The sequence below is a fragment of the Apteryx mantelli genome, chromosome 7 (genome assembly GCF_036417845.1).
Source record: "Apteryx mantelli isolate bAptMan1 chromosome 7, bAptMan1.hap1, whole genome shotgun sequence".
NCBI lineage: Eukaryota > Metazoa > Chordata > Aves > Apterygiformes > Apterygidae > Apteryx > Apteryx mantelli.
The window spans coordinates 2,660,840-2,677,540 of NC_089984.1; the positions used below are offsets into that span (position 1 = coordinate 2,660,840).

Sequence of the window (16,701 nt, forward strand, 5' to 3'; positions counted from 1 at the left end):
GCGGCGGAGGCGGCATGGAGCGGGCCCCCGGCGGCGCGGCGCTGCGGGGGCAGCCGGCGGGCGGCTGCGGCCCCTGGGAGATGCGGGACCGCCTGGGCACCGGCGGCTTCGGCAACGTCTGCCTCTACCAGCACCAGGTGCGCGCCGGGCCGCGGGGCGGGGCGGGGCGGGCGGCGCGCCGGGCCCTCTGACGGCGCTGTGTCCCGCAGGACTCGGGCGCCAAGGTGGCCATCAAGTCGTGCCGGCTGGAGCTCAGCGTCAAGAACAAGGACCGCTGGTGCCACGAGATCGACATCATGAAGAAGTGAGTGCGGCCCGGCGCCGGGCCCGGGCCCTGCTGCTGCTGCTGGAGCAGGGTGCCGCCCGCGCCCCGGCCGCCTCTCCCGGGGGCTGCCGGCGCTGCCGCTCCCGGTACCGACGGGCTTCCTGCCCCTAACGTGCGGCCGTGCAGGCAGGGGCGGCTGGAGTCCGCGCGTGCCTCCGCAGGCAGTGTGCGGGACAGGGCTCCAGTGACAGCCAGACCCCTGGTCTCACGTGTGGCTGGTGTGTGGGACGGGGGTGTAGTGACAACCCGACCGCTGGGGTCGCATACGGCCAGTGTGTGGGATGGGGGTCTGGGTGTCACTAGACCCCCAGGGTCACATGTGGCCAGTATATGGAACAGACGTTTAGTGACAAGCACACTCCTGGGGTCATATATGGCTGGTGTATGGGACAGAGGTGTAATGACAGCCAGACATTCGGCCACTGTGCCAGATGGGGATCTAGTGACAGCCAGACCCCCTGGCCTCATGTGTGGCTGCTGTGTGGGATGGGGTCTAGTGCCAGCCGACCCCCACACTTGCATTCGGCCAATGTGTTTGAGGGTCTAGTGGCAGCCACGCCACTGGGGCCACATGCAGCAGGTGTGTGGGGTGGGGATCTAGTGACAACCAGACCCCTGGGCTCATGTGTGTGGTTAGTGTTTGGCATGGGGGTCTAGTGACAGGCAGCCCTCCTGGGCTCACATGTGGTTGGTGTGTAGGATGGGGGTCTAGTGACCCCCCCTGCCCCCAGCTTTATATGGCCAGCGTGCAGGACAGGGGTTTAAGTGACAGTCAGAGTCTGTGCACTCGTGTGGCCGGTGCGCAGGACTAGGGTCTAGTGCCAACCAGAGCTGCAGCCTTCCCTGCTCTGCACTAGCATTTGGCTGGTGTGTGGGTTGGGGGTCTGTGATGTGTGGAGCTGGAGTCTAGTGACAGCCAGGTCCCCTGGGCTCACATGTGGCCAGTGTTTAAGACCAGGGTCTAGTGACATTCAAACTCCTCTGCACTTGTGTACCAGCTGGTGTGTCAGGCTGTGATCTGGGGATTTCTGAACCCTTCTGCTGTCATGTACCAACTAGCATGTTGAATTGGGATCTAGTGATAACCACCCCCACCCCCCCCCGCACTCATGTGCTGGGCCATCGATTTGCTCAGGATCTAGTGACATCCAAACTCCTCTATGCTCTTATGCCAGTGCCTCAGTCTTCATCTAGAGACATCCAAACCCCTGTGTGCTCCCATACCAACCAATTCATTGGACTGTGATCTGGCAATTGGGGATCTAGGAATAGCTGTTTTCTGTGACGCTCCCTTTCTTACTGAGTAACGTCTCCCAGCTCTTTTTAACGAGAGGCTACTCACCCTGGGCAACCCACCATCCCTCTCCAGCACGTCCCTCTGAGATACCTGTGAATCAGAGCAGGCGAAATTCATCCTCATGGACAGAGTTACTCAGTTATTTCTCTGGGTGTCAGGCATCTCATGGAGTTGTTCTCTCATCCTGAGAACTGCTTCTTGAGGGAGATCCTGTAGCATGAAATGAACAGTCCTGCTGGCAGGAGCAAGGACACCCTTACAGAGTTTTGTTTTGAGTTGTCCTCAAACAACTCAAAACTCTTTGCTGTGCCCACACTGCATGGAGCTTTACTGAGCTCATGCTGTCCCTTGTCACACTGATCTGCTTATATACACACTACGTGCACATTATGTTATAGTTAGCAGAGGAAACCGCTTGCAGACATCATGTTAGAGCTAAATTTGTAATTCAGTATTGGATAATCACTTTTCCTATGAACATTTTCACTGCAAAGCCATATTCATGTTCTGAATATAGGCACTGAATCATGCTTCTACTACTTTTCTGTGATAACTCTCAGAGACTTTGGACTGTGTACATGGGAGTAATTTATCTTCACTTCCTTCTAGATATGTGTTTTATTCCTGAGAATAGCATATTTTGAGGCAGTCAGGAAACAGCTGTTTGAATGTAGCTGCACAAATGATTTTTTCCCAATGTACATGTATTTTACGTGTCTAGTTCTACTTCCATAGTATAGTTGCACAAGAGTTAACATATTCTTACAAAACTTCTGGACCAAAGGGAAACTGTCCTCAAATGCAGAAATAAAAACACGTATGAAATGGCTGTGCCAAGAATGTGCAGAAATCAAGAATTTGAGCCTGGATCTCCATCATCCAAGTCCTGTATCTTGACTTGGAGACCACGTTTCTGCTCATCACTGGTTTGTGTATTCACAACGTATGGATTTTATGCATTTCGATACTGGTAGGTACCTGTTAAAGAGTGTACTTCTCAGCAGCAATACATTTGGGGAACAGAGATCTTACTGAAACATAAAGCGTGGTTGGTTGGTAGTCTATCTTCTTGCTCTTCCAAAAGAGGGGTCAGACTTTTCATCAAGCTTTTCATGTGCCTAGGTTGAACCATCCCAATGTAGTAAGAGCCTGTGAAGTTCCTGAGGAGATGAACTTTCTTGTTAACGATGTTCCTCTTCTAGCAATGGAATATTGTTCAGGGGGCGATCTCCGGAAGGTAAGCTCTGCTTTGCCTTGACACATGTAGGAAAATGAGTCGAGTTAATGCTCTTTTCCTAACTGCAGTTGTCTGTGAAACCATATATATTATGTGGCCCTTTTTGGGGAGGGTACAGGTGCAGAGATGTAAAAATGCAGTAAAAAAAAACACAGCTCAAGTGTGAAGTGAGGCTTGTGCTATGAAACCAGGTGATAGAAGGAGTAATCCAAGGGCAGATACTATTTTATCCTGAAGCAGTGTCTCCTTTCATAGGATTGCATGAGCATTAGTGCAATTTCCTGTAACCTAGATATTAGCACCCACCATGACTGGATTTGCTGCTGTTTGTCTGTATCTATTTGGAGTCTGACCTGTTTTTAATCCATGTGTGTCCAGTGTTTTGTTGTTTTCGGCTACAAGGAAGGATTTTGATTCTCTTGTGCTAGGCTTGGGCCACCAAAACTTCCAAGATTTTTCTGTTTCCTTCTAAACTGGGAACTGCCTTTCTGCAAAGCAGCAGCAGCAGCACCCAAGAGTAAATGAACATTTCGGTAGTTCACAAGGCAGTGGCTTTATGGCCAGATAGATTCTGTACTCCCTTTCCATTGTAGCTGGGTTCAGTAAGCAGTTGTTTGTTTGAGGATGAAGAAGCAGATTTCCACTGATTAAAGGTTGCTTAGAAATCACTTCATCTAAGTGATCAGGAAGCTCTTTTCTGTTAAACATGTTTTTTTGGGTTTTTTTTTACCAGCGTTAAATAGCAAACAGCTTAGAGAAACAAGTCATGGACTGGAAGGACTTGTAGAAAGCCAGAAGGAGTTTAACGAAAGCAGATGCTGAATGCAATAACTACATGTTTGTGACTTATTTAGCTTTGTTTTATTTTCTAGCATTGCTTAAAACAGTTGGGGCAGTCTTTAAGACTGAAAGGATGGCAGCGAAAGGAAGCGGGTTTATACTGAAATACCATTTGGATGTTGCAAACACAGAGAGCAGGCCATATTCTCAATGATTCTTGGGTGTTGTATTTATGCAGTACAAGTTTTGAGAAAACTTACAGGTAAACTGGGAAACTATGGCCAAGAAATTTGGGGTTGCATTAGCTCTGCTTTCAGTACAGTACTTGATAATTTAATTTCTAGTGAAACCTTGAAAGTTACATAGGTTCTGGGACAGTTTAGGAAGTAACATGCTTTATTTCACTTGATCACATGTAGTGCTTTGTTTCTTATAAAAAAAAGATTTCTTATTTTTGGTCCTACTCTGTCTTTTTTAAACCTTTCTCCTACACTTACTTGGTATCATTTGTGTTTTGCACTGCTGTTAATTTCTCATTGTACATCTGTGATCTTTCATAAAGCCTGGAAAAGCATGTGCTTCTGTCTACATTTTTATGCTTACGCTCCTTCAGGGAAATGCTGTAGGATCTGAGCTTGAATTCTGACTTGGTCCTTCTCCTTCATTATTGTTCAGCACATCTACTCAGAACAGAGGGCTCAGGGAGTGAGATGTTGGAGTTTGGTTTCTTTCCCATGGAATTCTGACTGCTGAGATGAGTGCCTGAGGTGCGGGAGACAGGTGGAGACATGAAGGTACACCATGGGAGTAGTGGCTGCAGGGTAGAGGTGTACTTCAGTCATCTATGAAAGCATTCCACATAGCCATGAAGGAAAAAATCCAATCGCTCACTGATAGACTTGAGGGAGTATGCAGGGGATTGCTGAGGCTAGTTATTGGCAGGTTGTTTAAGGCAGCCTGGAGGCAGTCTGAGGTGATAGTGCTGAGAGAGGTACTAGAGGACATCTCCTTTGCCGTTTTTAAGGTGCCTGACTGTGGAGTAGGTGGCCGGTGCTGTTTCTCATCACCTCCAGGGTTCAGGCAGCATTATGGGAGTAGAGACTGACTACAGATGACTACAGGAGGTGTCCACGGTGTTCGGCAGCCTCTCAAGAAGGGAGCTGATACCTGGGTGACTTTTCCTTAGTCTAGGGTATTGCTTGGATGCAGCACAGTGAGAAAAACAGACTCTGTTAGAGCCCATAACCAGCTTGTTCAGTTTAAAGAAGCAGTCACACAGGGCCAGGAAGATAGTCTGGGAGTTGTAAATGACTTTACAATGGCTTTCTCTTCTGTGGTGTGCCCTATGCTAAATTTTGCCTGTTACTTTCCCTTCCTTTCATCTGTTCTTGAATGCCTAGGGCTTAGGTCTATATCCATTCCTTTTGCTTTTTGTCACTAAGTCTCGTTTTCCCCAATGGAGAGCAGGTGTTCTTCCAAGCAGCAGAGCTGCTTCAGATATTCAGGGTGTTCCTAAATCCCATCAGGCCAAAATTCAGAAGATGGGGAACAAGCAGATTCCGGGAAGCTGGCCCCCAGTTGCCTGAAGCCATATGCCCTACATGGGTCTCTTGTCAGTTCACTTTCCGATGGTTTTCATGCTTCTGTGGTCTTATTCTAAGAGACCAAATCTTCTTTTCAACCCTTGTACCTGTGCAATGAATTTTGTTTTTGTCCGGGTTGTTTTCTTTTTTCTCATGCTTTTAATTTGCAAAGTCACCTACCTTATTCAACTATGGTTATATTTGAGCTGTGCTGTTTTTTCTGTGGGGTGTTGGCAAGAATGGAAGATGGTGTTCTTGACTATTAATTGTTGCATTGCAGGTGTAATATTGTTTTCTTTTCTGTAGTTGCTGAACAAACCCGAAAACTGCTGTGGGCTTAAGGAAAGTCAGATTCTTTCTCTACTTAGTGACATTGGTATGTAGTCTGTTGCCTTTCCTGTTGTTATGTTTATTATGTGTAATTGCATTTTTCTGTTTCAACTGGACTAGCAAAAACAGGCTGCTAAAACAAATCAAGTTTCTGTTCCAGAGGAAGGACTTTGTGTCCCTGCTGATCATAAAGACAAGAAACTTTCACTACTGACCTGTCTGTGGAATGTGATTTGAAAAGCTATGTATTGAGCGGTTGTTGGTAACTCTATGACATTAAGGTCACAGTTTGCTAGTTCAAAACCTGCTTCTGTTAATGGCTCTGGAGATGCCAAACTGCATGTCAGCTGAAGGAATGTAACTTTTGCAAGCCTAAAAACAAGAACCAACATGAGAAATGCCAAAGTTGCTGTGTGTCTTCTTTATGTAGGGTTTGCTAGCGGGAGGGAAGTTTTGTTTGTTCCGGATGACAGGGCTGAGGAGATGATAAACTGGATTGCGGTTGAGAGCAGGACGGGTAAGAGTGTAGCAGAAGGAGAAGGGAACAGTACAGGCCAACCATGCTGTGGCCAGTCCAGAAATCTTCTGGCTAATGATCTGCTTTCAGCTAAGGGTCAATTAGTTGGGTTATCTCAAATAAGCATGCCTAAACATTGAGAATCTTCTCCTTTTGGAAGACCAATTACATGGGGCTATATTAGGAACAGTGTGGCTAGCACAGTGAAGAAGTTTATTGTCTCCTTTACTCAGTGCTGGGGAGGCCACATCTGGGTATAGTACCCACATTTGACTAAAGAAGGATGTGGAGATCCTGGTGAGGCCCCACAGAGGCTGCCAAGCTGTTCGGGGCCTGGAACACATGACTCACAAGGGGATGGGATGGAGCTGGACTTCTTGGGTCTGGTCAAGGGGAGGCTGAGCTAGGATCTGAGAGCAGACTGTGACGGTGGGAAGGGTGAGTAAAAGCTGATGATCAGGGCCAAACTTTACTTGGTATTGGTGGGCAACATAACAAGGGACAATGGTCACAAGTTGCACCCTGTGATGTTTGGATTGGACATGGGGAAGGATGGTGCAGCCCTGAGACAGGTCAACAAAGAGATGGAGGATTTCCATCCTTGGTGGAGGGTTTCAGGACTGAAAGCCATAGTCACCCTGACCTGGTGTTGTTGACCTGTCCTTCTGTGAGCAGGAGGTTGGAGGAGAGACCTCTGGATGTCCCTTCCCGCCAACACTGCTGTGGTGCTGTGAATCAACTGTGTATGGTCCTAGGAAAGGTTTCAAGGCAGTGCTTAGGGAGGCAGAGTGATGAAAAGATGACAGTTATCCAGTGATTGACTTGATCTGCATTGTAGAAAGTGTCCAATATCATGTGGATTTCAGGTTCTGCTAACTGGAAAGAGAGTAGGCAGCAAGTCAGTACAGGGTGGGAGTAGCCCAAGGAGACAGCACTGCTGTTAGAGAACAATTTTCTTTGATAAATTCTGGGCACCTGCTCAAAATATCTTTCCTAAGGCAGTGGTAATCTATCAAGGTCAGTCTGTGATGCAAACTTGATGGTTTCTAGACGTGCTTCATCAAATCTTTATCACATTTTGCGGACTGTTGAGCTTTAGCTTGCTTGATGCCAAATTCTTGGCTGCTGAGAGCACTGTAAGGAGATGAATATCTCCAGTGTGGCAGTCACATCGCATCTGGATAGCCTCTGTCAGTGTGTGCCACTGCTTAACAAGTAGCGACTTGCTGCCTTACTTTGAAGAAGAGGTATGAGAGAGTCTCCTCAGACTGGCCTTCCTGTCTATCAGGAAAAGTGCCCAGCTTCTTGGACACCCTGGGGCGGACACATCATCTGATTCGGGCTGAAGCCTGCAGATGAGTTCCCTTGGTTTCTGTAGCAAGTGGGCTTTCCAGGAGAGCTGCTCAGGAGAGCTCCTCATCTTTTTAATTCTGTTGCAGTTAACCAGTCTCTACTTGTAGGAAAGGACCCCTATTTTTAGGATGAAGAAGTGTTTGGGTGAAGAAGCTGGCCTGAGCTTTTAGGCAGGACTCTTAAGGGGTGCTTTTCTGTGTCTCAAAAGATGGAGGAGAAGAGAGAGGATTGTCTTCTCCCTAATGATTTTTTTCTGAAGCAGAAGGAGGGTACTTTGTCTGGAGAGCAAAGGATGTAATGGTTTAGTGCAGGGTCTCTTCTGGGTAGTGACAGGCCCTTAAAAGGGCAGGGAGACATGAATTCCCAGAGAAAAATGAACCTGATGTTTGTTTTCTGTAAGGCCATTTGCCAGCCTTGTGTTACTGCCATGACCTCCCCAGGGTGCTTGTTTGACATGGTGGTCAGTGACAGGTCATCTGGAGTTTCATTCCTGCCAAAATCCTACATATGAGCTAGCATATCCTGATACGTGTTTGTAACTTCTTCAAGGCTTCATCAGCCTCCAACTCTTGGCAATTTAAAGCTGGCCCTGATCAGCCATTTTTAAGTGGCACACGTGATGCCGCTTGAAAAGTCGCTAGCAATAATCCAGCTCAAAAATGTTCAATGTGCACATCAGGTTTGAGAACTCAAAGACCTTTCCATGTTCACAGACTATTTAATAGCAGCTTCTCTCCTTTCAGTGCTCAGAGGACTTGCAGTTAAGTTACCCAAATCAGGTGCAACTTCTTCATTCCTTTATCACTGTTCCCCTTCCACATGCAGACAGAGTGTTTGAATTGCAGAAAAAGCACATTAGTTGAATATTTCTCTTAAAATAATCCCATAATGAATTTACAGTCATGGTTAGTTAGCATTAGGCTTCTAGATTAACATGTTGTGCAGACTGAATATTTTTTTTGTGTAGGAAAATTTAAGATACCCCATGATGTAGGTAGGAAAAGTAATGGGATTTACAATATCTGGCTTGGCCCTTACATGGAGCCTTTTCTTTTCTTTCCACTTGCACATCTCCAAGACTAAAAAATCATGACTTCATGAAGAAAGTCTCCATTTTAAGGAAGTCTTTTTTGCTGTTTTGTTGGTGGCCTTGTCCTGTGACAGACACTAACTTGATAATCTTTTATGTGGCAGTCAGCACCATTATTTGGATGGGCTAGCCGTGTTCCCCACCACCACCACCACCATCACCACCACCTTCAGGCAGAATTTCTCTCCAGTTCTTTTTTTGATAGTAGCTCCACAGTCGCATCAAGGCAATTTAAGCATGGGCTGCTGCCACAAGGCACAGTGCTTCCCCTTCCATTTTCTTGGGTGCATGCTCCCATTCGCTCCCTTATTCCAGCACTCCCATAACCATGTCAGGAGCTGGATCTGGAAACCAGCCTGGATAAAACTTGATCTTCTTTCCTGAGTAGTTTTCAGCTGGATCACTTCCAGGACAATGCAGTCTTGTAAGTGTGTTGCCATGCAAAGTGCAGCTGGGAAAGGGGGGTTGGGAACCAGTGTTCCTTCTGGGGATAGCTCCCACCCAGCCTGCTTAAAGCAATCATGGTATTGCGCCTTTAACATTCAGAGTAACAGAAGTGATGCTACTCTGAGCACACCAGTCCCTTGCCATGAGAGGGAAATCCTTGAGCCCAGGTTCAGTGCTGCTAATACTGATCTGGGTGTTGCCAATGGCACTTTGGGCAGTTGCTGCATTTAGCATTAACCAGATGCTGCCCAAGAAGGAGGCTTGTAATATGGGGCAGCCTTATTTAATCGGTTTTGAGCTCCAACCATACTGCTGTCTCATCACAGCTGGATGTTCCCTTCCCTGGTAACATGGTTCCTCCTGCATTGCTTTGACAACTGTGAAAGTTTACTAGAAGCTTTGTAAGCCACTATTTGGCAGTAGTTTTAGATCAAAATAAAACCTGATGTGTTTTCATTTCCTTAATTAATTTCAGTGATTTCTTTCAAATACATCTTGCATAGTGCGCTCACAAATATAAATAGATCTTCCTGTTACTTTGTGTTAATTTACTGAGCTCTAAGAACACAGGACACGCAGAGCTGTATCAGGCTGTCTACACATTTTGGAGGTCTGTTCTGCTTGTCTGCATGTTGTGGTTCATTTTGTAACTGTAAAGTTTGAGAAGAATTCAGCTCCCTTTTCTCTTGCCTTTAAGGCAAGGCGTTTGGCCTGCGGTTATGCCGCAAGGTTTGAATTCCTTAGCAACCCCAGCTTCTGCGGAGCAGAGGAACAGAGCTAGTTTAGTCCCGTAGCTATATGCTTATGACAGTTCTACTCTTTTAAGTCATTAATATATTTAATGCTATTTTTTAGGGAAGATTTATTGCTGAATTCAACCCTGAAATCAGGGATATTAGACTTTTATTGGATTTGTTTTAACCAGTGCTCTTTTTTTTCTTAAATCAAATACTTGCCTTTCAGGGTCTGGTATCCAGTATTTGCATGAAAACAGAATTATACACAGAGACTTAAAGCCTGAAAATATTGTTCTTCAGGATGAAGGTGGGAAGGTAAGTCAAATGGCCTCTGTCACTGGTGTTCCAGCTGTCATTTCTGGAAGTTGCCAGTAGTTTTCTCTTGCCTGAGAGAAGTAGAAGAGAGTGAGTGAGTGGTTTATGGCATTGAATTAGGCTGAGATTACAACCATGAATTTATTAAAAGTTCACATCTTCTTGAAACAACAAATCCTATTTTGCTTATTCTTAAAATCTTATCATTAAAAACAACCAACTTTTGTTTCCATTCAGGAGCCCTGCCTGCAACAGAATAGGAATGATATGAAATTGTAGCGTAGGGTATCTCTGTGTTTGTGACTTTATGAGGGTTGAATGTAAAACTGAGCTTGTCTGTGTAGTGATGGATTTCTAAAAAATGGAAAGGTCATTATTGTTTTTCTGTTTAAACAAATAACTTTAAATTCCAAGATAAAAAGCTTGATGCTGCATTCAACCAAGCAGAATCCATTCACTTTTGGGCCATAATGGACTGTAACTGGCAAGTTACTTTAAATAAAGTTGAGTCTAAGTAGAGACAGGTGAACAAGGCCGGCTTACATAGCAGAACAGCAAACATCAACACCATGGCACATTTCAAAGCTTCGCCACGGATTTTTTCCATTCTGGTTTTCCTCTTTTTGAGTGTATGTTCTGGATGTCACTGCACAGCCTTTTTTTGTTGTTTGTTCTGAATTTGCTCTTCTGATGAACTGCTTACAGATTGTCCACAAAATAATAGACCTGGGATATGCCAAAGATCTGGATCAAGGAAGTTTATGCACGTCATTTGTTGGAACATTACAATATTTGGTAAGTTGGTTTTTTTTTTTTTTTTTTTGCATGTGTACAATTGATTTGGTATTATCACATTTTATAGAATCACAGAAGTGTGTGTCAGAAGGAACCTTCAGAGGTCCTTTGTCCAGCCTCCTGCTCACAGCAGGAGTCACCAGCACTAGGTCAGGGTAGCCCTGGCTTGGCCCAGTTGAGCCCTGAAACCCCTGGGATGGAGATCTCCCACCTCTCTGGTGACCTGTCCCAGGGCTGCTCCCCATCCAGGGGAAGAAGTATTTCCTCATTCCAACCTGAACCCCCTGGGCTGTGATCTGTGGCTGTTGCCCCTTGTTATATTGCTTGTCGCTTCCAAGGAGGGTTTGTCCCTGTCTGTCCCCTTTGTCCCTGTCCGTCCTGCAGCCAGGAGCTGCTTGCACACCCCCCTGGCCTCCCCGTGAGCAGACTCACAAGCCCAGCTCCCTCCCATCTCCTTGTGGGTCAGGTGCTCCAGGCTCTGACCAATTTGGTACCCTGCATGGGGTCTTGTGAGGGTGTCCACATCCCTCCAGAGCTAGGGGTCCACACACAGACACAGCGTTGTCTCTCCAAAAGTGAGAGAGTTTAGATTATCTGAAATACCACGTTCAAAATGTCTTTTTATGGTACTTTTTAGGCTCCAGAACTCTTTGAGAATAAATCCTACTCTGTTACTGTTGATTACTGGAGCTTTGGAACAATGGTGTTTGAATGCATTGCAGGATTTAGACCCTTCTTGCATAATCTACAGCCTTTTACCTGGTAAGATGTTTATTCCGCGAGAGATGATGCCAAGCAGTAGAACTGACAGTTACTGTGTGTCGTGAGGTGACAGTGTGAACCAGAATGATTAAATGTATTATGAAGTGTTGGGGCTGTTGGTCTGTAAGTTCTGCAGAGGCCCTTGACACCTCGATGGTATCATTAATGCTTTGATTGGCTACTTAAACATTTTGTATTATGCACTTATTACACTGTGTGATAGTACCTGGTCATAGTGATCCCTTCAGGAGGGAAATCTGAGCCAAAAAATGGAATTATAAACCAATCTGTTAAATGATAATGTGTTGAAGCAGCAGTGTCAGAAAAATGTCATGTATGGGAAGGAGACAAACCGTCTTTTGTTCACCTAGGCGATGAGGTTATTCATTATTAGCAATAAGTAACGCACAGAAAGGCAGACCCTGTCTTGTGTAGTAAGAACACAGGATGCAAAAAACATTGGAGGCATGGGGTTGTATGATTTTAGATGCTAACTGATTTATTAAATCCACTGGTAAAGAGCCTTTTAGAGGGGTGTTTTTGAAGGGTCTGGAAGAAGAGGTGCTGAGCAGAGTGGAAGAATAGCCCATACCTAGGGATAGGCAGGGTGGTGTTAGAAAGTTTGCTATTTAAATTCCTCCTGGTGCCATTGCTTGTTTCAAAGGCTAGTTTTGAAGGAAATGTGTTTGTAAAGAATTTTTATGAAGTGATAACTGAAAGACTTTTACCTGCATGTGGAGGTTTCTCACTGCGCTTTGAGGGCCAGAACAAAGGGCAGAAATATTTATTTCTGTATTTCCACTTTATTTCTTACCTTGCAATATTAGGAGTGTATAAGCTTTGTTTTCATAAGGATGATTCTGCAGCAGAACAAATGTAAAAATGGCTTCTCTGTGAGCTTTGAAATAATAACTGTAGGTAGCTAGGTAGCTAAAGTAAATTATTAAGTTTTTATGAGAGTATTAGTTTAAAAAATTAATATGTTTTAACAAAAAATAATTTTAACCAGTATGTAGCAATACTTTCCCCTTTTAGCGGCTAACTCTTGAGATTTTATTATTTTAATAATTCAACATTTATCTCATTTTTTCCAGCATATGGAGAACTTGATTTCCTAATGTAAATAGTAGAAAACTAATGAATAAATGAGATAGAAACAACTCTTCCAAGCATCTGTATCCATTAAAAAGGAAGAAAACAGTGTGGGCCACATGCATGTAGCTTCAGTTCATTTTGGGGTGACTGGGGAAGAGATCAGGCTGGCAACCCACAGGCCTATGAAATGTTCAGCTGGTTTACAAGTGACTGATGATTGCAGCACAGATTGTGCTTATCTGGGACTTGTACTGGAAAATCGTGTTTCTCTGGCAGCAGCTGAACTCTAGGCAAGGTCCCAACCAGTGCTGAAGTGAGCTAGGGTGAGGAAACTGAGGCAGAGTTTGATGGGGATGCTTTTCCTAGTATTGAATCCAATAAAATGCTGTATTTTTAACACCTCTGTATTTTATGTTTCTCTTAGGTCAAGGTAAGTGCGGTAGTTTTACCAGATGACTGGTGCAAATCCAAATCTTACCTGTCTCGTGAATGTGTGGTACTGCAAGGTGTCCAGTGTGGTCGGTGAATTGTTGCATTTTGATCCTTTTGTTTGCCACTGCCTGGATCTGCTTTCAGGCAGAGGCGAAAGCATTTCCAGAGCATTTCCCCTCTCCCACTTGGAGATAGTTGTTCCAAGTGGACTGTTCAAAAATGGCTTTTTTATTGTGAAAAACAGAGTTTGTTTTCTGAAACTGCTGGAATGTGGCACTTTTTGCTAATGCCAACTTCAATTGGCCCTTTACAGAAGTAGAATTTTCAAGATATCCATGGATAATTATATTTTTTAGGCATGAAAAAATTAAGAAGAAGGATCCGAAGCACATCTTTGCTTCCGAAGAGATGAATGGGGAGGTTCGATTTAGTACCCATTTGCCGCAGCCTCACAGCCTCTGTGGGTAAGTGTGTCCTTGTGGTTGCGTGTGTTAATTTCTGACCTGTCTTCTAAACTGAGGGGTTCTTCTTCTCTCTTATAAAGACTGTCTCAAGCTCCAGGCAAGCTATTGTTCATTATTAAGGAATACGCTGTAGCCAGATGTCTCTCTGATATTATGGGCTCTCCAGCTACAGCAGTAGTGTCCATGGGGTGACAGCAGTTCACCTTATAGTTTGTGAGATGATAGCTGTTGCACCTTGCAGTGTGAATTCGATCACTGCTTTCCACCCATTATAACAAGGACACTGAGTAATATCTACCTGATACTTGATGACATAGAATCTCATAAGCCAAGTTTTAGATGCTTCTAATGTAACTTTGGTAGCAGATGCTTGAATTAGGTGCTCCATGAAAGCTATATTTTTTATTATTTGGCTTGACAAACTGCAGCGAGTCCAGCAGAGGCCACAGAGGTGGTTGGAGCCTGGTGCCATAGAGCATATGAGGACAGGCCCAGGGAGCCGGGCTTATTCAGTTTGGAAAAGAGAAGGCAAAGGGGGATGTAACTGTGTCCTCCTCTATCTAGCGGGGTGTTACAGAGACAACGAAGTCAGACTCTTCTCAGAGGGGCATAGTGAAGGGACAAGAGGCCACAGCACACATTGCAACAAGGAAAATCCCAGTTTTCACATAGGAAAAAAATTTCCCCCTGCTAGTGGTATGTCTCTGGGACGGGACACCAGGCAGTGGGGGATCTCCATCCTTGGGGATTTCCCAGACTTGCCTGAACACAGCCCTGAGTAACCTGCTTTAGCTGCGATGTTGGCCCTGCTGTGAACCAGGATTGGACTAGAGGACCCCTGCAGGGGTACCTCTAACCTGGATTACTTGGTCTGCACCAAATGAGGAGTCAGATGTTGATTATTTGCCACCTTTAGCACTTGCGTCTTTAGATGTGGCCAACAAATGTGGCACAATCCATTGGCACTGGCAGATTTCTAGGAAAAATACTGAAGTTGAGAATGAAGTAAATGGCTATCTAGTGGTCTGAGCTTTCTGAACAGTATTTCAAGAGACTCTGAACAATAAACCAGATGCTTCTTGTGTGGATAAACATGGAGAAGAGCCTCCCGAGTAGTCTGAAGCCCAGAGATGGTTATTCTGCAGACACTGCTTTGAAAACTATTTGCTTTTCAGTGCATCACAGTTGTTTTTGAAAAAACAATTTCCCCTCTTAATCTAATTTGAAATTAGTCAAGCTACTGTTCTATTAAGATATTTTTGACTCAGTGAATAGCAGTTATGAAGAGGGAGAAGTATGGTGAAAGGTAAATATATTGGATGGTCACGTGCTCCTGCTGAGGTCAACGAAGATTTTGTTGTTGGAGTGAGGATGTTCACTGCGTATGTGCTTTCCTCCCCTTCCATGCTTTTCCTGCTGCCAGGATATGCAACTTCAGCAAAATCACCGCTTTTCCCACATGCTCAGCCTATTTTGCATACGTATGATCTCTAACCCACGAAGTATCATAATTTCATTGCTTTTGTGAGAACCTAGTTTCTTAAGTGGACTTACCGTTGTAGAATATCTGTCTTCTCTTTCTTATGGCTCCTCTGGTTTAGTTTAATTGTAGAATCGATGGAAAACTGGTTGCAACTGATGCTTAATTGGGATCCACAACAGAGGGGTGGAGGTATAGAGCCTGAAACCAGTCGTCCAAAGTGTTTCCTGATAATGGATCATATCCTGAATTTGAAGGTAAGTGTAGGGTTGTTGCTTGGTTTAAAGGCTGACGGAAAGCATCTCTGAGGAAAGGAAGTGTGTTCAGTGGAGCAAAGCTATAATCCTGCCATCATCCAACTCCAGTATCATGAGGACTGTTTCTCTTGATACTGGTGAGTGGGTGAGTATACATACTGCATACCTAGTATGTATCTGAAGGCAAAATATCACCAGCTATATTAATCTCTATAGCTTTACTCTTGAAGCAGAAGAATGACCATGTGTTAGTGTGTCACATCTCAGTAAGGACTCACCAAGTTCAAATAATGGTGTAATATTTACTAACAGTTTATTTGACCTCCATTACTGGTGGTGTGACCTCGAGGTTCATATATCAGGGCACCATGTAGCTCTACCAGAGCAGAGATTTCATTCACTTGGCCCTTTCCCTTTGAGTAAATACTGGAGCTTTGCTGGAATGGGGCCAGCTCAGGGAAGCATGTGTAGAAGCCACAGGATAATTTGGTCTGATCTGGAAAGATTCCAGAGGAATTACAGTACAGAAAATGTTACGCCAATAATTTGGACTGGTCAACATCTGTATATTGTGTGGTGGGTCCTACGATCTCTGCACAGACACATTAGAACTAGAGAAAGCCATGAGAGCAGTGAGAAGGCAAGTAGTGGTATGTAATGGCTTTTTTATAGGGGGATTAAAGGACTTTCCTTCTTGGGAGTAATACTGGCCAGTGTTAGAGACTACAAGGGATGAGATGGCCTTTGTGCTGGCTTGTCACCATTCTTTTGTGTAATTTAGCAGCAATATAGCTCATGAAAGCGATTTGTGGGTTTGGTTTTAGTTTCTTCGAGAGTAAGTTAAAAGTTACAGACCCAGGCCTGGAGTTGTATTATGTGGAACTTTATTCCTACACTTGATTACTGATGTCATTAAAGCTCAAGTGATGGTATCAGTCTAATTTACTAATTTCACTACATACTCCCTCCGAAAGAATATGTCATTGAGGCTTTGGTGTCCTTTCTCTTTGGTAGCCAGTGACTTGTAATCAATTTGTCCTGTTCTTTTTACAGATAGTACACATCCTAAATATGACCTCTGCAAAGATTGTTTCATTTCTCTTGAATCCTGAGGAAAGCCTTCATTCACTTCAGATTCGCATCGAGTTTGAAACTGGAATAAGTACTGGAAATCAGGAACTGCTGTTGGAGACGGGAATTTGCCTGGACCCTCGGAAACCTGCTTCCCAATGCGTTATTGATGGCGTAGTAAGAATGATTCTGGTTTTCTCTGTTAGCGCAATGTCCTTTACTTTCTGAGGGAATTTAAAATCTTAGGGAAGATAAATTTTCTTGATCTCCTCCCAGTGGAGACAGTTTGTTCTGTAAGTAGAGTAAGTCACAAGATCTAGCATTATTTCCTTTA

At 44.5% G+C, this 16,701-nt stretch overlaps 1 protein-coding gene across 4 annotated transcripts in view; it reads left to right on the forward strand.

Annotated features, from left to right (window-relative positions):
* Positions 1–2: 2 nt before the first annotated feature.
* CHUK (component of inhibitor of nuclear factor kappa B kinase complex) overlaps positions 3–16,701 on the forward strand; it is a 34,477-nt gene continuing 17,778 nt past the window's right edge. The window contains exons 1-10 of one of the 4 annotated variants that reach the window (XM_067299632.1): positions 3–137; positions 210–304; positions 2,745–2,859; positions 5,529–5,598; positions 9,923–10,011; positions 10,717–10,806; positions 11,444–11,568; positions 13,452–13,559; positions 15,161–15,296; positions 16,350–16,544. In XM_067299632.1, coding sequence (XP_067155733.1) covers positions 15–137; positions 210–304; positions 2,745–2,859; positions 5,529–5,598; positions 9,923–10,011; positions 10,717–10,806; positions 11,444–11,568; positions 13,452–13,559; positions 15,161–15,296; positions 16,350–16,544 — 1,146 coding nt within the window. In that variant the 5' untranslated portion in view covers positions 3–14. Of the gene's footprint in view, positions 138–209; positions 305–1,865; positions 2,593–2,744; positions 2,860–3,731; positions 4,434–5,528; positions 5,599–9,922; positions 10,012–10,716; positions 10,807–11,443; positions 11,569–13,451; positions 13,560–15,160; positions 15,297–16,349; positions 16,545–16,701 lie in introns of those variants that run through there. The other 3 variants (XM_067299636.1, XM_067299633.1, XM_067299635.1) reach the window with 3 other exon arrangements.